We start from the raw sequence: 19751 nt of genomic DNA, 5'->3' as shown, positions 1-19751 counted from the left end.
AAATGTAGGTATATGGGAATGTGTGTTAGTTATTACTTATTTGGGTTTAGGGATTCTATTTCTTTCATTTATTGAGTTATTGAATTGTATTTTGTGTTTTGGGAGGGGCTGCACCAAGGGAAGTTCATTCAATTTCATTGTACACATGTTGTGCATTGACAATAAAGGTTTGATTTTGATTTTGATTTTTTTTAAAAAATGTATTGAAACTGCACTTCTCAGAATTCTTAAATAACATGATTGTCTAGAGCAGCGGTCACCAACTGGTGGTCCATGGACCACTGGTGGTCCGCAAGAAAATTTTGGTGGTCCTCAGAAAAATTATTTGCATTTTTTAAATTGCACTAAATTAGGGGTCCTCAAACTATGGCCCCTGGGCTGGATCGTGCAATGAACATTTGTGTTGCAGCAGAGAGTCTCCCCTTTCTGGGTCTTTTTGTGTGGATTGGAGGGGGGCAGAAATTCTGACTTGGAATCTGTTTCAGCCTCCTAGTGTAGGGCTTTGGCCGAAGCCTGGAAGGAAGTACCGCTGGTGGCGAAGAGCCGGAGGGCCTCATTCCAGTGAGACAGCATCATGCCTCGAACTGGCTGATCATCTCAGCCTGCTGAGCCTCCAGGCGCTGGTACCTGGCCTTGCATTCCTGCAGGTCTTCCCTCTGCTTGGAAAGCCTATGCTCATAGTCCTCAGTGAGGTGCTTCTGCTGAGCCTCCTTCTCGGTCAGATCCAAGTTATAAGTTGTTATAAGTTAAGGACAAGGAAGAACAATAGTCACACATCACCAGAAACCTTGTATTTAATTTGCACAGAAGGAACAAAATAATTCTATTTTAAATGGAAATACAAGGAATTTGACCACTGCATAGAAGATTAGGATGAATACATATTTCCTTCACCTGCTATCCCAGTTCTCAGTATTCAGGGGTAACTTCAAACTCCCCAAAATCTCTTTTGATTTTTTTTTCCCCAGCAGGACAATCCTTCGACAGAAGACATTTTCCAACAGAAAATTGTGCTCCTGTAATCCTTAAAACAGAGAATTGTGCTCTGCAAAGTAAAACACCAAAGGAGACATGAATAGAAAACAACAGAAAAGAGAGTTAGACAGGAAAAAAGCAAGGAATAAAAAATATGAATTTTTTATTGAATCAAACTCATGGCAATGAGGCCATATGCACATAGCTATGACTTATAGAGGTAGAAGGTTAAAGGTTATTTACACACACCACATAAAAGGCCATGTTATGCTTAATCACCCAAGCCTCCTCCTCCTCTTCTTCTTTCCTTGTCCTCCTTGTCCTCTTCCTCTTCCTCCTCCTCCCTATTGTTATGATTGGTTTTAGACATATTTTTTACTCCATTTAAGAAGTGAATCCGGAATGTTGATTGGAAGCCTCTGTTTATAATCAGTGGAACAATTTTTGTTTATTTGATAAGCCAGAGTTAAATAACAATAGCTTATTGGAATTCATGAATCTACCAAATACTATTTTAAGAAATCTTGGCTCAGGATTATTGTAAACTTGGCCTTATATCTATAGACGTCTCTAACAGAAATGAACAATTCAATTGGTTTTTCTCCACCAAAAGGAAGAAAGTTTATTCCACTGTGTGCAAAGCTTTCAAAGAGTGACATCAAGTGATTAAATCTAGTATTGCCTGTTTCCAGTTTGTTTCATCTAATATAGCCATTCATATCAAATGCCTTTTTAAAAAAAATAAAAATGTAAGTTAAATTGCTAGGTTCTGAAAAGTGTTTAAAACTATACCATAATTTAGAAAGAGCCAGGAAGCTGTTATGGCCTATCAGGGATAATATTGAGTTTTTGGAGGCTAAACACAAAAAGTCATTTTGTGGTATTTCAGACCTGCGCTTCCAAACCCTAAATCTTCATTAGGTGCTGAAATGATCCATGGACTCTAACTACACTGCAACCACAGGAGTATCAGTTAAACCACAACCATGTGGCAGCTGCGATAGAATTTCAGTTCAAAAATATGAACGCTGTCTAAAGAGTTTGCTCACCCTTTCCATTTGGGCGAGCTTAAGGAAGTTATCTTTTCCAAATTATTCTATCCCCCCCCCCGACTGAGTGAACCAAGCCTGCCTGCCTGCCTTCCTCTCTCCTTCCCTCCCACAATGCACTGCTACATATGGCGATTCAGTTTTTTAATTACTACATAATTTAAAATAGATTTTAACTAAATCTAATAGAGGCTCAGTGGCTAAAACGCTGAGCTTGTCGATCAAAAAGTCGGCAGTTCAGCCATTTGAATCCCTAGTGCCGCGTAACGGGGTGAGCTCCCATTACTTGTCCCAGCTTCTGCCAACCTAGCAATTCAAAAGCATGTAAAAAATGCAAGTAGAAAAATAGGGACCACCGTTGATGGGAAGGTAACAGGGTTCTGTGCACCTTTGGCATTTAGTCATGCCAGCTACATGACCACAGAGACATCTTCGGACAGCGCTGGCTCTTCGGGTTTGAAACGGAGATAAGCACCACCGCCTAGAGTTGGGAACAACTAGCACATAAGTGTGAGGGGAACCTCTATCTTTTTAATACATTGCTCTAAAGAATCTCTACCTCTGTTAGATGTCTACATCTGCTTCCCTTCTACCAATCTCATTTTGTCTAATGATGCAGGCAGAATTTTTTTTTTAAATTGGGCTGTACATTTGCAAAAAGAAAGTTCCGCCATTGTCTTGATACCAAAATAAAAATAAAAATGTTGCACTGTCCATAGCAGCAACTTTATAGGCAGCCCTGACTGCAATGTGAAGTCATTCCAGGCATGAGGAAACATCTGCCATCTTCTCCACCATTTCATTCTGAGTTGAATGGTTGCGTATGCAAAAACCCTTTGAACAACAGATTGGCAAGCCATATTTTTTACCTCATAAACTTGACCTTTGTGATAAATTTATAGTTCAATGTGTTCTGTAAACCTAAACATTTTAATTGGGTAAATGATTCAGTTAAATGAATTAATGTCATGCAAAACCAGTCCGTGATTCTTGGGATTAAGTCCGTCTTCCCCTTTCCTTACAAGCATTCTACTTTTACTTCATGGAGAAATTTTAAAGAATTGCACATTTTTAATGACTTCTTGGTTGTCCTAATATATTATTATAGAAGTCTTACCATTTTTCTTCTTTCTAATCATACACCACCTAAGAATAAGGATGTGTGCGTGTATGTATGTATAGATGTTTGTGTGTGTATGTGTGTGTCTAATGTTTTGGGCTTCAAAGGGTGTTTCATAGCCCCAGTGGGGATTGTATATATGCATCGAAATATGATTTCCTTCTCTACATTCAGGCAAACAGACTTTCCTACTAAGTTTCTCTGAAAAGACAATCATTGACACTGCAGAGATGGAAAACTTTCATTAAGTCATTAATTCTTCTTATTTGCTAGCTGTTCTTCATCAAAGAATTGGTTCACCCAAGCCACTTTATCTGTAATGGAAACTTTCAAATTATACGTAAATACAAACGCAAGCATATGGCCCAGTTTGAAGATTTGGTATGATGTGCAGTTTGATCATTCTTCTCTGCGAGAGCGATAAAAAAAACTAGAAGCTTTTGTTCTGGGCATCAGTTACCCATAGTTTCAATCTTGCTTTGAAGCTTGATCATGGTCTGCTGAAACAGGATAGCTCCTTACATAGATAGAAAGTCCATACAGAGAGTGGTAAGGGCAACTGAGAAGATTATAGAAAGCTTGCTTCCCGTTATTCAGGATACTGCTTATAAGTGCTCTGTATTTAGAGCTCGAAGCATTGTTAGAGACCCCACACACCCACTTCATGGTCTGTTTCTGTTGCTCCCCTCTGGGAGGAGGTTTTGAAGTATCTATAGCAGGATTTTGTAACAACGTTGTTCCTTATGCCGTCCATCTTGTAAACTTGCAGGGTTCTTTTTTTTCCCCACCATGTATATGTATACGTTCAAACTAGATTGTGATATTTCTCTATGTCCTATATATGTGTGTTTGTGTGGGTATATGCATAATGGTTATCTTTAGAGAGCTGAATGCAAGGAAATCGCATTTTAATGTATGCTGATTAGATTAGTACATTTAAAATGACAATAAAGTTTTTATTCAATTCTATTATATATGATGATGTCATGCTTGGGTGTTTAATTTTCATTGTATGTGTGTGTTCCTTTGAATCAGTGTTGACTGTTGACAACTTCCTAAACTAGGCCCTACAGTTTTCTTGTCAGTATTTCAGAAGTCATTTTCCCTTCCTAGGATTGAGATAAAGTGATTGGCCCAAGATTGTCCAGTAGACTTTCATGCCTAAGGTGGGACTAGAAGAACTCATATTCTCCCAGCTTCTACCCCGATGTTTCAATCAGTAAATGAAATTTCTCTTTCAAGGGGAATGTCAGGCCTGGAAGCCATCTTTTTCATTGGATCTTCAGGCCTGCCACATTTCCTACTATGGGAAACTGGGAGGGAGGATTGTAAGGAGCCAGGGTGATATATAGTCATAATAACATTCCTTTCTCAGAAAGTCAAGGACATCTTGCCCTGCACCTGGATGGATGAAACTGGGAGACATCTCCAGCTGGGATGGTGCTTTGATTGGACCATGTGATGAACATATGGGTATTGGGCAGGGACTTGAACTTTCTTTGGGTCGGGAAAACCTGGAAGCTTTCAGATTCAGGTTTTCCCAGATGTGCCAATATGACATCTCTAATAAAATGGAACTTTGAAGAACTTCAAGCCTTGGAGTCTTCTTTCGTTGGGGGTGTTACTTGGAACGCTGACAGGGAAATTTAATCATAAACTCTCAAATGTAATCATGATTAAGACCAAATACAATGTATCTGGGTTCAGGCAAAACATTTTATTACAGCTAGTCCAACTAAGAATGGTCGGTAAAGATGATAGAATTTGCAGAGGTGGCAAATTAACTTGCTTGATCAGGGATGAAATTCTTTTTTTTTTTAATGTATTACTTTTTTTATGGAAGGATTTTATGTAGTAACAAAAACATCGATTTAAATAAAAGAAGAATACAGAACAAATGAATAAAAAGTAAAAGTGAATATAAATTTAAAAAAGAAAATATTTATTTATTTATTTATTCATTTATTAAATGTATATGTTGCTCATCTTGCTATCAAAGAATCATCTTCTGGTCTTTACAGCAGTTACAAATTAACATTATCATCTATCCTCTATCTTTAAGGTTATATCGTAATTCTCTTCTTCCCATGTTGTACCCTTTCTAATCATCAAATCTATAAGTCGCCAGTGCATTTTTCCCATTTTTAGCAAAATGTCCATAATGAGTTTCCAGTCAAAGATACATGTACTTGTCATCCCTGATCAAGCAACTTAATTTTGCCACCTCTCCAAATTCTGTCACCTTTACCAACCATTCCTCCCTTGTGGGTGACTTTGAACTCTTTCATGAATCTTTCACGAATCTTCAGACTAGGAACGAAAATTCATGATGTTTTCTTTCAGTTCCAATTTGAGTCCCAGAATTATTGAAATGTATTTCCTTAATGGAAAAATCAGTCTATGCAATTGCATCTGAAAGCTTTCTTTGCTTTGCATTTTTTGCCACTCCATCTCACAGGGAGAAACGTGAATTTGTAAATATGAAGAGCCAGCTGGAAGCCTGTCACTCAAAGGGAGCATAGGCCACTGAATGTGTCTTACCACCCATGTAAGAATCCAATTTAAAGCATCTGTATCTCTGGAACACATCTGCTATAAAAGAGACTGCCACAATTTCAGTACACAGTTCACATGCGGAGCTACACTTGCTGTTAAATATGATCCCAGCATTCAATTCAGAAGGCTATAGAAAGCTATAGAAAGTATGTCTCGGTGTGCACATGCACATATTTAAATCCCATGTTTAGGAGAATGTTCATAATGTAAAAACACAATATTTAGCCAGGATAATTCTCAGCATCTATTCTAAACAAGAAGCAAAAATGGGGAAGCAAAATTCCTCACTTCTGCAACTTCTAGTTGTAGATTTTTTTTAAAAAAAAATCCTAGCAAAATGAGAGCACTTTTACAGTGGAGCAGAGAGTTGATGGACTGTCCTTCATTGAATTCATTCAAGTGGAAGGTAAGACAACTCTCTGACAGGTATGTTTTATTCCTACATTCCTATACAAAGTAGGGCAGGAGTGTCATTGAGGGCCGCATCAGGGTTGTGTTTTACCTCAGGGGGAGCAGGGGAGGGGCATGGCCAGGGTGGGAATGGCCAGCTTGACATCACTCGTGTCAGGGGTGCCTGTGGTGCCCGAGAGCTCTGTCAGCGAAAACTGGCTCCCGAGCTCTGTTTTTGGCTGTGATGACCTCCTGCAACCCTCTGTCAGTGAAAACGGAGCTTGGGAGGTCTGTCTGTGGGCTTCCTGAGCTCCGTTTTCACTGGCAGAGGCACTGCAGGCCAGTCCTTTGCTGTTTCTAGGGTGACCCCGCGGGCCTTGAGTTTGACACCCCTGAAGTAGGGGAATAGACTAGATCATTCTAGGAGCTCCTTCCAGGTCTCTGGTTCTATAAGTCCACATCCAGTTGCTAGGCAATGTGCCAACAGAACTGCTAATTACATTTGCACACCAAATGATTCCTTCAACTTTCTATGAGAAAATAACTCCTAATTTTCTTCAAGGTGTGACCTCCTGCTATTTGCTATGCTAATCATTCCAGCCATGATAGAATTTATTCTAATTAATTAATTAAGATTGTTGGGACCCAAGAGAGGGATTAGAAGTGTTTTCCCTTCTTTTGTTTCTTGGTAACCGTTGCACAACAATGTCTTTCTTTAATTTCTTTGTTGCAATATTTTGCATGACTGATTTCTTTAATCCACAGCCCATCTAGAACATATGCCCTGCATTTAACTGTGTTCAACTGTGAGATTCTAGGCTGGACTGTGCACACAGCAGAGTCCTGGTTTGACTTCAGCAATTCAGCAGATTTAACTTAATAATGATAGATATTTAATTCTTTGGATCCAGATGAAGACTGGGCAAATTGTTGCCTTCAGATTTTTCCAACGGAATATCTTGTTAATTCCCTGTTAACTTTGCCAGCTATTTTAAGGTTTCTAGGAATTTGGTGCAGCCAGATGAAACAGTGTGATGATCTTTGCATTTTGGGCAATCTTAGGTTAAAGGGAAAGATCTTTGTTTGGGTATGTATTGTATGCTTTAGACCTCTGACCCTTTCTGACATACGTTTATTTATCTTTCTGTAATTCAAGAAGAGCAAGGACAACATTCAAGTTGAATAAGATAGAAAACAATCTATGTCTACTATAGTTGTGTATTGAGCAATGTTACAATTGTATGGTTAGAAGGGGGCACTTAAATCCATCTTTCCACTCCTTTCTTCAATGTTGACATTCAAATTAATGGTTCCCCAGTTGTTGGCTCTTTAGCTTTCAAATCCAGAGAAAGAGAGTCTTCCATCATGCTAGTCCTGCTAATTTCAGTTGGAATCATAATACTTCCATTTCAATTAGATTAAATGTTAGCCTTTTTTTCTGCAGGCCACTGCAAAAAAAATCTTTTAGAAGAATTATCATCAGCCCTCCATTGTCCCTTTTCAGGCCTAAACGCTCCCACTTTAAATCACTCTTTAAATCAATCTTGTGAGAAACTTTCAAGGAGAAATTGGCCTACAATGGTTCTGGATTGAGAATCCTAGATATCCAGGGACATCCAGATGTAGGGTAATTAGAGGGACAATGTTTGCTTGTTTGTCTTAGAGGTTGAGATTAGTAAAGAAGAATAGCTGAAAATTCATAGCTTCTGAAATATGTGTATTTCCATGAAGAACTATGTTGAACTTAATCTTACCCAACTGGGTTACTCTAGGATAGTGTTCCTCAACCTTGTCCCCTTTAGATCTGTGGACTCCTAGAATTCCCAGTCAGAATGTGATGCATCATATATTATGGTTTGTGGCACAGTCAGACTGGATTTGGGATTTTTGTCTACCTATTTAGTCCTTTCCAAGGATTGAGATAGGCAGATGTGGATGTTTGATAGTGTTACAGGTTGTAAGCTGTTTCAAATAAAGCTGCCTTTTGCAATTGACTGATGGTGAATTTGTCAATGCCTAGGGTATTCAAGTGGTGTTCCAGTTGTTTTGGGTCTTCCTCTTCTTCCTCTTCTTCTTCTTCTCCTTCTCCTTCTCTTCCTCCTTGCTGGAATGCACCACAGACTGATCTAATTCATCATTCTATTTTCAATACACTAGACTCCTGACTTAAAGACTCCTGACATTTGCTAAATGAATTAGAATGTCTAATTAAATTGTGGAAGCTTCTGAAGTTTCCTTTCTCCTTTAGGGTTCTCCTTTTTGAAACTAACACTGCTTTTCTGAGAGATTCAGAATTGCTTGTTAGTTTAGTCTAATTGCAGAACTGTATTTATGATTTCAGAATACAAGAACATTGTGGATCTCAATTACAGACTTAATATTGCCAGGATTTGCTGCAATCATGATTTGAAAGTGGCTCAGCTTCTTCAAATTTAGACGGTACCAAGCCCAGATGAAATGTGGTTGCTTTGTTGAAGAGGATTCTGCTAAGAATAACTTCACAGAACTTCATTTCAAGGGTTTGGAAAGGCCAAATGAATGTTGTTGTTTTGTTTTTTTTAAAAAAAACCTCTTTCCAAATGTACTACCATGTATTTTTTTGAACCCTGAAATAAGCACTTGGCCTTATTGCCATGCACTCAAAAGCCTGATTGGACTTATTATCAGGGGATCAGAGGTGGGTTTCAGCAGGTTCTGACCAGTTCTGGAGAACCGGTAGCAGACATTTTGAGTAGTTCAGAGAACTGGTAGTAAAAATTCTGACTGGCCCCACCCCCATCTATTCTCTGCCTACCAAGTCCCAGCTAATCGGGAGGAAATGGGGATTTTGCAGTATCCTTCCCCTGGACTGGGGAGGGAATGGAGATTTTAAAGTATCCTTCCCCTGCCACACCCACCAAGCCATGCCACGCCCACCAAGCCATGCCATGCCCACTAAGCCACACCCACAGATCCGGTAGTAAAAAAATTTGAAACTCACCACTGCAGGGCATGTCTTATTTTGGGGGGAAACGGTATATATTTTGTATGCAGCTATAAAAGCTTGAGTTCTAATCCCACCCTAGGCAAAAAGTTAACTTGATGACCTTTGGCCAGTCACTTTGTCACAATCCATGGAAGGAGACAATGGCAAACCACTTCTGAAAAACCTTGCCAAAAAAACCTACAGCAACTTATCCAGGCAGTCTCTGACAGTCAGACATGATTGACGTATATATTCTATGCAGATACTATGCAGGGCCCTCAAACTCCCAGGCCTCAGTGGGGGCCTGGAGTGAGGAAGACACATATTACCCATAGGGATGAAGGAGGGATCTTTTGAATGGATTGTATTCAAGCAAAATATGCAAGATGGTGGGTGCAGTGAAGCCCCACTCCTTTCATGCATGCTTTGTATTTGATCATGAAGCTATGTCCATCATCTTGCAGATTTTGACACTCACATATGCATACACAGCCTCTGGATACTCCTGAAATCTGTAATTGTACTTGTGAAAATCTATACTGGTATATTTGAAGCAGGTTAGATTGTTGTACTGTATGCAGGTAGTTACTGTTAAAGTAACATACAAAGTGTTTTGAACAGCTGAATATACTATATTTATAAGAATAACATTGACTTAGATATTTTAACTTAACCCTATTAAGAAGATGCTTTCTTCTCTTGCTTCAGATGCTTTCCAATCTTGCTTCAGCAGATGGCAGCACCTGGCTGAATTTGTCTGGGCTGAGAAGATAAGCAGTTTCAGGCCTGGCTAGCCCTTGGATGATAGATTACTATAGGCAGTCCCAGGGCTATAAACTAGATTTGGAAGTTGAAAAACATCCTAAAATAAAGCAATAGCAAGCTTCTTCTGCATCATTGCACAGACAATTGCATGGGCATGTCCGTGAAATCAATAGGAATTATACTGAACTCAACTTACTTTCCTTTTATATTTGATACTACCTTTCAACGGAATTAAAATATTAGTTTACAGAAAGAAATCTACTCATTGGATAATCTATTTCCTACAAGGCCCTTTGAGGCAGCTGTCTGACTACTTTCTCTACAACCTTCCCTGTGTGTGAGACTGGATGACAATTGTCTTGATCTTGGATCAAGTATGATTACTTGAGGAGGGGCTGGATCGTGGCCTTCTTTAAAGCCAGCAGAATCACTCTCCTTTTGAAAGAAAAAAAGCCACCAAAAAGATTCAAATGCATATCAACTCCTGGTTGATCATAAACTGGTTGGTTTGTAAGGGCCTTGTAAACAATGCCAAGATTACCAGATGCCAGCATGGATTTTTCAGGGATAAATCTTGTCAGACTAACTTTATCTCATGGATAACTTCCTCACTATATTGGGGGTGTAAATTGTGAGTAACTATCTTAACTTCAGCAAAACATTTGATAAAGTATCCCATGACATTCTGATCAGCAAGTTAATTAAGTGTAGTCTGGAATGACATGAGAACTTATATAGCTGGTTTGAAAAGCACATTCAAAGTGCTCATCAATACCCATAAAATTGGAAAAAGATATTGAGTGGGATATCACAAACTTAGTTTTATTGAAAGGGAAAAAAGGGATTAAGTTACAGGATTTTGGAAACGATATGTGTACTTTTAGCACTCAATTTATCAGTAACTTGGAATGGAGATTTTTTTAATCTTCTTGTTGACTACTATTTGAAGTTATGGGGTTACTCACTTCATTGATATAGGAAGATTATGTCTACACTTTGGCTCAGTTTGATAGGTAGGTAGGTAGGTAGGTAGAATCACATTATTTTCCTTTTTCTGAAAGCAATTTCAAATTTCAAATCTTTATTGTCAGTGCACAACATATGTACAATGAGATTGGTTGAGCTCCCTCCGTGCAATATTGTGCAGAATGCAGAAAATGAGTAAGAAAGAATAAAACTATTAATCAGTTAGTTGTTGATTAGGAAAGGGGGAAAGAGTGCATAGGAATAAGGAGCCAAAAAGGCTTTAGGAATTAGAACTACATTAAATTTTCCGAGAAATTCCAGGAGTTGAAGTCTACCCATCTTAAAGTCGCTAAGGTTGAGAAACACTGCTAAGGCAACCTATCATCATCTGTCACAGCCATATGGTTCTCGGCTGCAAGCAGCCTCAGTTGGCTGTGATCTGGAACCTCAAATTGGATGGCAGCAAAGAGATCCCGAAACCTTTTGAGGCCATCTCGGGACCGCCTCTGGTAAAGCCTAGAGTGAGTGAGTGAGTGAGAGAGAGAGAGAGAGAGAGAGAGAGAGAGAGAGATCGGAGTAAGAGTCCCACGCAATTCTAGTGAGTCCACTAGGAGAAGGGCGGTATATAAATTGAATAAATAAATAAATAAATAAATTAGATTTTTGCAAATCTTAGCTATAGCGATCGATGCTGAGATGCCATTAGCTAGTAACGCGTGTCTGCATTAGGAGACCGGGGCCGCATCGGGTCCCAACAGAGAGGCGCGTGTATTGCGTGTTTGTGTGTGTGTCCCAAAAAAGAGGCGCGTGTATTGCGTGTTTGTGTGTGTGTGTGTGTGTGTGTGTCCCAAAAGAGAGGCGCGTGTATTGCGTGTTTGTGTGTGTGTGTGTCCCAAAAGAGAGGCGCGTGTATTGCGTGTGTGTGTGTGTGTGTGTGTGTGTGTGTGTACTCTAGGGGCACCACACACGCTCAGAGGTACTCTGATCGGCACTCTGATCTCGCTGCGCCTGGAGCGAAGCATCACAGCGGATCATCAGCCTCATCCTTCCGAAGCCCCGCTCCCTCTCCGGAGAAACACCGCCGCTCGAAGAGAGCTTCCCGCAGCCTTCCTCTGCTCGGGGAGGACCCTGCCGGAAGGCTAGAGGCTGCTTGCGTAGTTTCCGTGTGGGCTGGAAGGGAGCGAGAAGGAAGGGGAGGCGCTATCTGAAGCGACCAGGCAGCGAGAGCCGCGGAGGCGGCGGCAGCAGCGGCGGCGCTCCGGGCAGCGGCTGGGACTCGCCCTGGCGTCCGAACAGCAGCGGTAGCAGCAGCAGCGGCGGCGGGCGAGGGTCAGCCAAGACTTGAGCCTCCCACAGCATGGAGATCGAGAAGGAGTTCCAGCGGCTGGATCAGGAGGACAGCTGGGCCGCCATCTACCAGGTGAGCGAGGTGGGAGAAATGCACCGGGACCTGCCCGGCAAGGAGCGAACCGCGGCTGCTTCTTTGTCCGCTGGTCCAAGCAGCTCCTTTTTCCCTCCCCGCCTCCTCCCCGGGGACTCGCACTCCCCTCCTCGGACAAAGCTCTCGCCTTTTTTACCTCTCGGTTAATCGCGTCGCGATCGGCTCCCAACTCCGAGCCGGGCTCTCTCCTTTCTTTTTTTTTTTGTCTTCCGCGCGCGGCTTGGCACGGCTCCCTCCGACATCCAAGGCTGGGACGGGGGGGGGGGTCCATTTCTTGCATCCCTCACCCAACTCCCTTGGAAATGACCCCGTTCCCGGCATGGAAAGCTTGCCGGGGAGAGGATGACTTGCATTGTGGGCGTCCTGGAGTTGATCTGTGTGTGTGTGTGTGTGTGTGTGTGTGTGTGTGTGTGTGTGTGTGTGTGTGTGTGTGTGTGTGTACACTTCCCTCTCCCCAAGACAAGAGGGAGATGAAGATTGAATCATGATCAAAGGAAGTAAAGAAAACCATGTTAATTTCTTAATACAGATGGGCGCTCTGCTAAAAGAAAGGAGGGGGCAGATCTGTAGGCCATCCCTAATGGAAACTAAAGAAGCTCTCTTTGATCTTTGTCTACCCTTTGGTCCCTTCATTGCCCCTCTGCTCTCCAGGTTTTCCAGGGTGTGCCCCCCCTCCCCCACTATGAGGTGTCCGGAGGGAGGGAAATCAACTGACTCTTGAAGATAGGCTTGCTTGCCATCTGCCTGGGGCAACTCCTCCATTAGGGCATCTCTAATTAAGAGTCTTTTGCGCAGTGCCCTGGAGCAATTATTTGAAGGGTCCATGTCCTTGTCCGTGTTTGTCCTGGAAGCCAGTAAGGCTAATTATTTCTCCCACACACTTTTTTTTTTTTTTTTTTTTTGTGAGGAAGCAAAAACCTGATCCTCTTGTAGACTTCTGTTCCCCAGAGTTAGGATTTATAATCTCTGTCTGATTTGTTGTCTACCAAGGAAGGCGGCTGCTGCTTACAAGTTGTGATCTCTTCTAGATATTCACCATTCTCCCATCCCCCAAGATACGTGTTACTTGGACAGTGTGGAAATGATGTCTAAATGTGGTTGTTGTTGTTTTTTTCCCCACAAAGTGCAATGTTTTCTGACAGGCTTTCACGAAAAGTGAAAGTATTTTTCCCCCCTTTGTTTCTGGTAGTCTTTGCAATTTGACCGTAATTATGAAACGGTTGAGTTCTGAACCATACACAGAAATGATGTGACTTGGATACGCTTGGATAAGTTATAATTTTGCTTTGTTTTTGAACTGCATCTGACAAGTTGCATGGGATAGAAGAAAAGCCCATTGAATAGATTTTTGGATTAAGAGCGAATACTTGTGTCCCATAGATTAGAAAAGATCAATACATGTAATGCAGTGCTGTCAATTTAGCAAGTTAGCATTGTTTTATCTCTCATTGTGTCTACCACCCAAAGTCACTTTTGTTGAGATGGCTGGCTATATAAATTTGATAAATAAATAGAAATAAAAAATATTTTAAAATGGACAAGAAGATATATTGTTTCTTGGGGTGAAAGTCTTAAAAAAGGGACCTGGTCTTATTATGTTGAGTTTAGATGGCACTTACTCTTATTAGTATGGTTCATCGGACAGTCAACCACATGTTCGAATTGGATTTGGCATTTTTATCCACCTATCTAGTCCTTTCCAAAGTTGTCAGAAGTTATTATTTTATTATCTTTGTGTGTATGTACCTGTTAAGGGCCAATATTTGACTGCTTGGGGATTTTGGTGAATCAGTAATAAATTTCTACAGAAGGGATGTTCTCCTCCACTCTATAAAAGGGACCTCCTTTTAGCATGGAGTTTTGTTAGATCTGTTTTAATCGCTATTGATGATATTTTAGTTCATATGCTGCCAGGCTAAATCAATATGTGAAATTAGTCTGAGCCAATATTCTCCCTATAGAGGTGATGAATGAATTTATCCCTTGCCATGGGATTTTGGAGACTGGAAAAGTTGCCTAAGCAATTTCTTTTTCTTTATGATCATGTTAGGAAATATTGAAAAAGATCTTCTGTAAGGCTTGGTGAAATAATACTGCATACATCATCAAACTACAAATTAAGCATGCCATCCTAGGCATTTGCAAAACTGCTGATTTCAGTAGAGTTTGATTGATAGTTTTCAGAGCCGGGTATATCCACTGAACAAAAAGAGATCTCAAATTGTGCATGGGGCTTTTTAGAGGGGGAGGGGAATGCTCTTTAGTATGCTAAGCATTATTGAAAGTTGGAGTAACAGGATATTTGCTAATCTGGTCTTGAAATGTCAGTGACTAAGGTAGCTTAGCAGTTGTTTCTTAATTTTGTTCTTCTTACTGTATCTTTACCGAATTTGGCTGGAAATCTGTACTGTATCAGCGAAACATAAGAAATTAGGTCAAGGTGGTTACTCTGTTCCTGGAATTTTTACACTATGTGCTTTGCATAATATCACTCCTTAATGTGCTAGCAAGCTGCAGTACTCATTTTTTTTTTTTTTTTTTTTTTACTATAAAAGCACAGTAGAGAAATCTTGGAAGGCTGCAATTCTTGCAAATCCTTGAAAAGCGTGTATATTTGTTCTAGCATGGACATTTTGAATTTGGGTCAGGAATAAAAATTAGGTCTTTTCTAGCCTTTGAAGAATATGACTAAATATTTTCTCTGTGAATCCCACCTGGGCCAGGTTCACGGTGGCCCCCCCGAGCATTGCAAATTCTATAGTCTGTTTTATTTCCTCTCATTCCATCAACTACTATCTTGCAAGGAGTACTTGGATAGAAACATCAGCAATCCTATTTACCGTAGTTTTCCCTTTCCCATCTATTCAGCTGTGAGCCTTCTGCATTTCCTGATATTTAATTATAAGGCTATGTCGCTTAGAGATGTCCCTGTTCTCCTATTATGATCACTCTTTCCTTTATTAATCTGTTTACATAAAACTGCTTCTTTTTCTCACGAAGCCGAAGCCGTAGTACACCTAATCACAGTGCACGCTTCATAACAAAAGGCTTCCTTTCTCTAGTTTAGATGAGCTCAAGGCATAGCCTTTTTAGTCTCTTTGCCTTAAAAGAAGTCCACATAAAAACAGTGAGCTGTTTTTCTTGTCGGACTTCTGCAATAACCTGCCAGGCTCTGCCTCCTGCTTCTCCAAGTGGCAAATTAGCTTGAATGTGGCAGGTAGCTACTAATTTAGTTTTTCAATGGGAGTGGATGAATTTGTGAGGGGGTCAGAGCATTAAGGACTGCCAACTGGGATTATTACTTTCTTTTAGCTGGATAGAGTGTTTTAAGAACTCACTGCCAGGGAGCAAAAAGGGAAAAGCAGTTGTGTAATTTCTGGTTTGACAAAGACAAAGCAAGTCTTCAGCCTCAAAATAATTTTATCTGATCAGTGAGCTCTCTTGGCAATGTGAAGGCCCAAATCTTTGGAGAAAGCTCAGTTGCTGTGAAAGGTAGAAAGGAGGAGAAGTGGATGGCCAACAGCATAGTGAATAATTACAGGGAATCCTCAATTTACGACTGTAATTGGGACCAACATCTCTGTTGCTAAACAAGGTGGTTGTTAATAGTCACACCTGATTTTATGACTTTTTTTTGGTTATGGTTCTTAAGTGAATCACTCTAATAGTTAAATGAAGGAGGATACTGCAACTGTCATAAATACATGCCAGTTGCCGAACTATCGATTTTGATCACATGACCATATGGGAGTACTTGATTTTGATCACATGACCATATGAATGCTGTGACAGTTATAAATGTGAGGGCTGACTGTAAGTCACCTTTTTCAGTGCCATTGTAACTTCAAACGGTCACTAAATGAAGTGGCATAAGTACACAAATTATGTTAGAAAAGATTAGGTATAGATCATCATGGAGAAAATCTATGTGACTATTAGGAGTCAAAAATGCCTTAATGGCACATTATCTATCTAGTTTTGAATAACTTGTTGAGCTCTTGATGGTAGAACAACATAGTAATAAGCCATTTTTCTATCTTGTGTGAGAAACATTTACTTGCCTTATTTATTTCTTTACAGTATTGAGAGATTTCCCCAATTAATTAAGCTTCTGAGTGATGTACAACAAAACAAAAATAAAATAAAAAGAAGTTATCAAATTAATTGAAAATAATATATAATGCAATTACAGGTTGTCCTCGTATTATGACCACAACTGAGCCCAAAATTTCTGTTGCTGAGTGAGACAGTTAAGTCAGTTTTCCCTATTTTATGATCTTTCTGGCCACGGTTGTTAAGTGAATTACTGCAGTTGTTAAATAACATAGTTGTTAAGTGAATCTGGCTTCCCCATTGATTTTGCTTGTCAGAAGGTTGCAAAAGGGGATTCCATGACCCCAGGACACTGTAACCATCATACTGTAAATATGAGTCAGTTGCCAAGCATCTAAAATTTGATCACATGACCATGGAGATTTTGCAGTGATCATAAGTGTGAAAAACAGTCATAAGTCATTTTTTTCCAGTGCAGTTGTAACTTTGAACAGTCACTAAATGAGCTGTTGTAAATCAAGGACTTTCTGTAGATAAAGAGTTAGATGCCCATAACCAACTGGGACCAATAGCATGCTAAAATAAAATGCTTAGTAAAATACAGAGAGGGAAGGGATTCAATTTACTTCTAAGGAATGTGTGTTCCACAACATACGGTCTATTACTAAGAAAATTTAGAATCTAATCTGTCTGCTGTATACTACTTTCAAATTTCAAATTTCAGGTTTCAAATTTTTTTACTACCAGTTCTATGGGTGTGGCCTGGTGGGGGTGGCATGGCTTGGTGGGTGTGGCATTGGAAGGATACTGTAAAATCTCCATTCCCATCCCACTCCAGGGGAAGGATACTGTAAAATCTCCATTCCCTCCCCACTCCAGGGGAAGGTTACTGCAAAATCCCCATTTTCTCCCAATCAACTGGGACTTGGGAGGCAGAGAATAGATGGGGGTGGGGCCAGTCAAAATTTTGACTGCCAGTTCTCCGATCTACTCAAAATTTCCACTACCGGTTCTCCAGAACTGGTCAGAACCTGCTGAAACCGACCTCTGCTTGGGGGTAGGGTGAGGACTCTCAACAGGCCTTCACTAGAGTTTCAGATCAGATAGGAAGATCTGATTTTTGGCAATGCAGAACCTGATGTATCCTGGTCGCCTTTCCTGCCTTGATCACAACTAAGCCAAAACCTGTTTGCCTTTATATATATGATTTTTGTAAATCAAATTTGTTCCAGCTGTGGAGCATATTTGTAATTTCAGTCTGTGTGAATATATGTTTGCTAATGACATTTTTCTTCTTATGCAGATAATTATCATCTTACCACCTCTATCTCCAAGGCCTAGATTTAATTAAAATAAAGGCTGAATTGCTTGTCATAAAGCTTTCAGTCTTACTATTGCAGAACACTTTCTAAAAGTAGCTTTGCAAAAGTTGGCAAATGAAACCATTGGTCATATATATTTATGTGTAATTTTGACATAAAGCAACAGTTGTGGGCAGTTGTGAATGCATTCCCAAATGTTTCAAACCCATCTTTTTGCCAGTGAGTCTTTTCAAATATATGTTTGTGGATGTTAATTTTTTCTTCCCCAAAAATGAAGGGAAGGCAATACATTGGTTGTCAAAATTGAATCTGATTCCAAGACACTCTTTTGGTAGTTCAACTTCTCTCCCCCACCCCATTCATAACACTGAATTGGACAGCAAATTATACTTGCAGCACAATTTCCTGCTGATTTTCAGCAGGAAGTAAATTAAAAAAGCTTAAATGACCCTATAAAATGTAAACACATCCCCTAATAGGAAAGAAATCCCCACTGCCTCTTCCACACGCCCTCCCCCCCTGTGGCTGAAAAAGAAATTGAATGTTGTATACTGCTGCTAAGTCACACTACCGCTGAGCTACAAACCTAGCTAATTACTGCTTACTCAGCAAAGCATGGTCAAACAAGCATGTGTGTATTATAATACATGAAGAAAGTTGGACATCTTTTATTATACAGAAGTTTTTTTGACCCAGCAATGATACTGTTGAAATTAAAATCCAGTCTGGTTCCAAGCCGGGAGAAAAAACCCGCTGGAAATAAAATGAAGGCTGGCTACAAGAAAAGAAGGTCTCTGTTTATTTGGTTTTTCAGAAACTTCAGTGACAGCAGAATGTTTCTGGGGTGGCTGACAAAATGGCTGAGTGAGTGGATGGATTTAGGGTTTGGTGATTGAGATGCTCCAGGGGGTTGTGCAATGTATTGGGCCTTGTGTCTTTTGCTATTCTAGTAGTGATGAGTAAATCCTATTATGTTCTAAAGGTTATGTCCTGTCCTTAGAATTTGGGTGGGAGAATGTAAATTCTTAATCCCATCAGCTTCAGCCTTCTGTGGGAGCTTGTGGCTGAAGGCATTTTGTTTATGAATAGATTGGCCCAGTCTTTCTGAATGGATACCAAATCTCCATTCCAAAAGATCAGTCTCTTCTGCTTGAGGCTGTTTTCCTATGGCAGGAAGATGGGGGCTGCTTTCTGACTTGTTTCTCCATTTTTCCTTTCTATCCTATCCTGCCGCTTTTTTAATATTAAGAATAAAGACTATTTTAATCTGGGGAGTGGGGGGCTTCCTACAATACTTAACTTGTCACATATTACTAGCTGAATGTTTGTGAACCAGCACCAAGAACAAGCTGTAATTTTGTAGAAACATATGGTCTACCCACTTCCTTATTTTTAGTTTAGAAATGTAGGCTTTGGTTTCTTACTAGGAAATTTCCAACTGCTCTCCTTCCTCGTGCCATTGCCTCTGAAAATGTTAGAAGATTGAGGAGAGATAAAAAATGGTGGAGCAAGCAGCTTTCTAGGAGGCACTGAATGCATTCAGATGGGTTATGAAAACTTTTGAGAGGCTTCTGTAGAATTGAATGACATAAGTTTTTTTTAAGAAAAATTCTTAGTAAAAGATGAGAACCGGTGTAGTCTAGTGGCTAAGATATCAGTCTGATTCTCCAGAGATTCTCAGTCATCCAGGTCGCGGTTGTCCCAAATGTGCTTTTGCAAAAGGCAACTCGACTTTCTGGTTTTTCTTTGAAGACGTTTTGCTTCTCATCTAAGAAGCTTCTTCAGCTCTGAGAGTGAGAAGATGGAGGATCGAAACACACCCCTTCAGAGTTTGGTGGGAGATTTGAGGCTAGCCACCCTTTCAGATCAACACCTCATAGGAATTGTTGTTTGAGGGAATAAAAGTAGGGGAGGTCACCATGAAAGTGGTTTTGAACTCTCAGAAGAAATCCAAGTTTTAAATTAAAATTTATTATTATTAATCCTTTTGGAAAGTTGATTTTAGCTGCTTCGGGGGGGGAGTACTTGATTAAATTGGAGGGCAAAAATTAGGTTAGTAGGCTTTCTCTGAAGAGCATTCTCTATTTGGGAACAACCTGAGAAAGCATATTTATGCATATCTTCCTTTGGAGAATTTGGAGCAGACTTA

At 40.1% G+C, this 19751-nt stretch overlaps 1 protein-coding gene across 1 annotated transcript in view; it reads left to right on the top strand.

Moving 5' to 3' along the window:
* The first annotated feature begins 11750 nt into the window (after window positions 1-11750).
* Window positions 11751-19751, top strand: part of PTPN1 (protein tyrosine phosphatase non-receptor type 1) — a 93205-nt gene continuing 85204 nt past the window's right edge. The window contains exon 1 of the mRNA XM_034413792.3: window positions 11751-12206. Within this exon, the coding sequence (XP_034269683.1) occupies window positions 12144-12206 (63 nt within the window). The 5' untranslated portion in view covers window positions 11751-12143. The remainder of the gene's footprint in view (window positions 12207-19751) is intronic.

This window comes from Pantherophis guttatus, chromosome 3 (assembly GCF_059756535.1).
Source record: "Pantherophis guttatus breed Tessera chromosome 3, ASM5975653v1, whole genome shotgun sequence".
NCBI classification, from domain to species: domain Eukaryota; kingdom Metazoa; phylum Chordata; class Lepidosauria; order Squamata; family Colubridae; genus Pantherophis; species Pantherophis guttatus.
The sequence above is the reverse complement of the archived record's forward strand: the minus strand, read 5'-3'. Positions and strand labels throughout refer to the sequence as shown.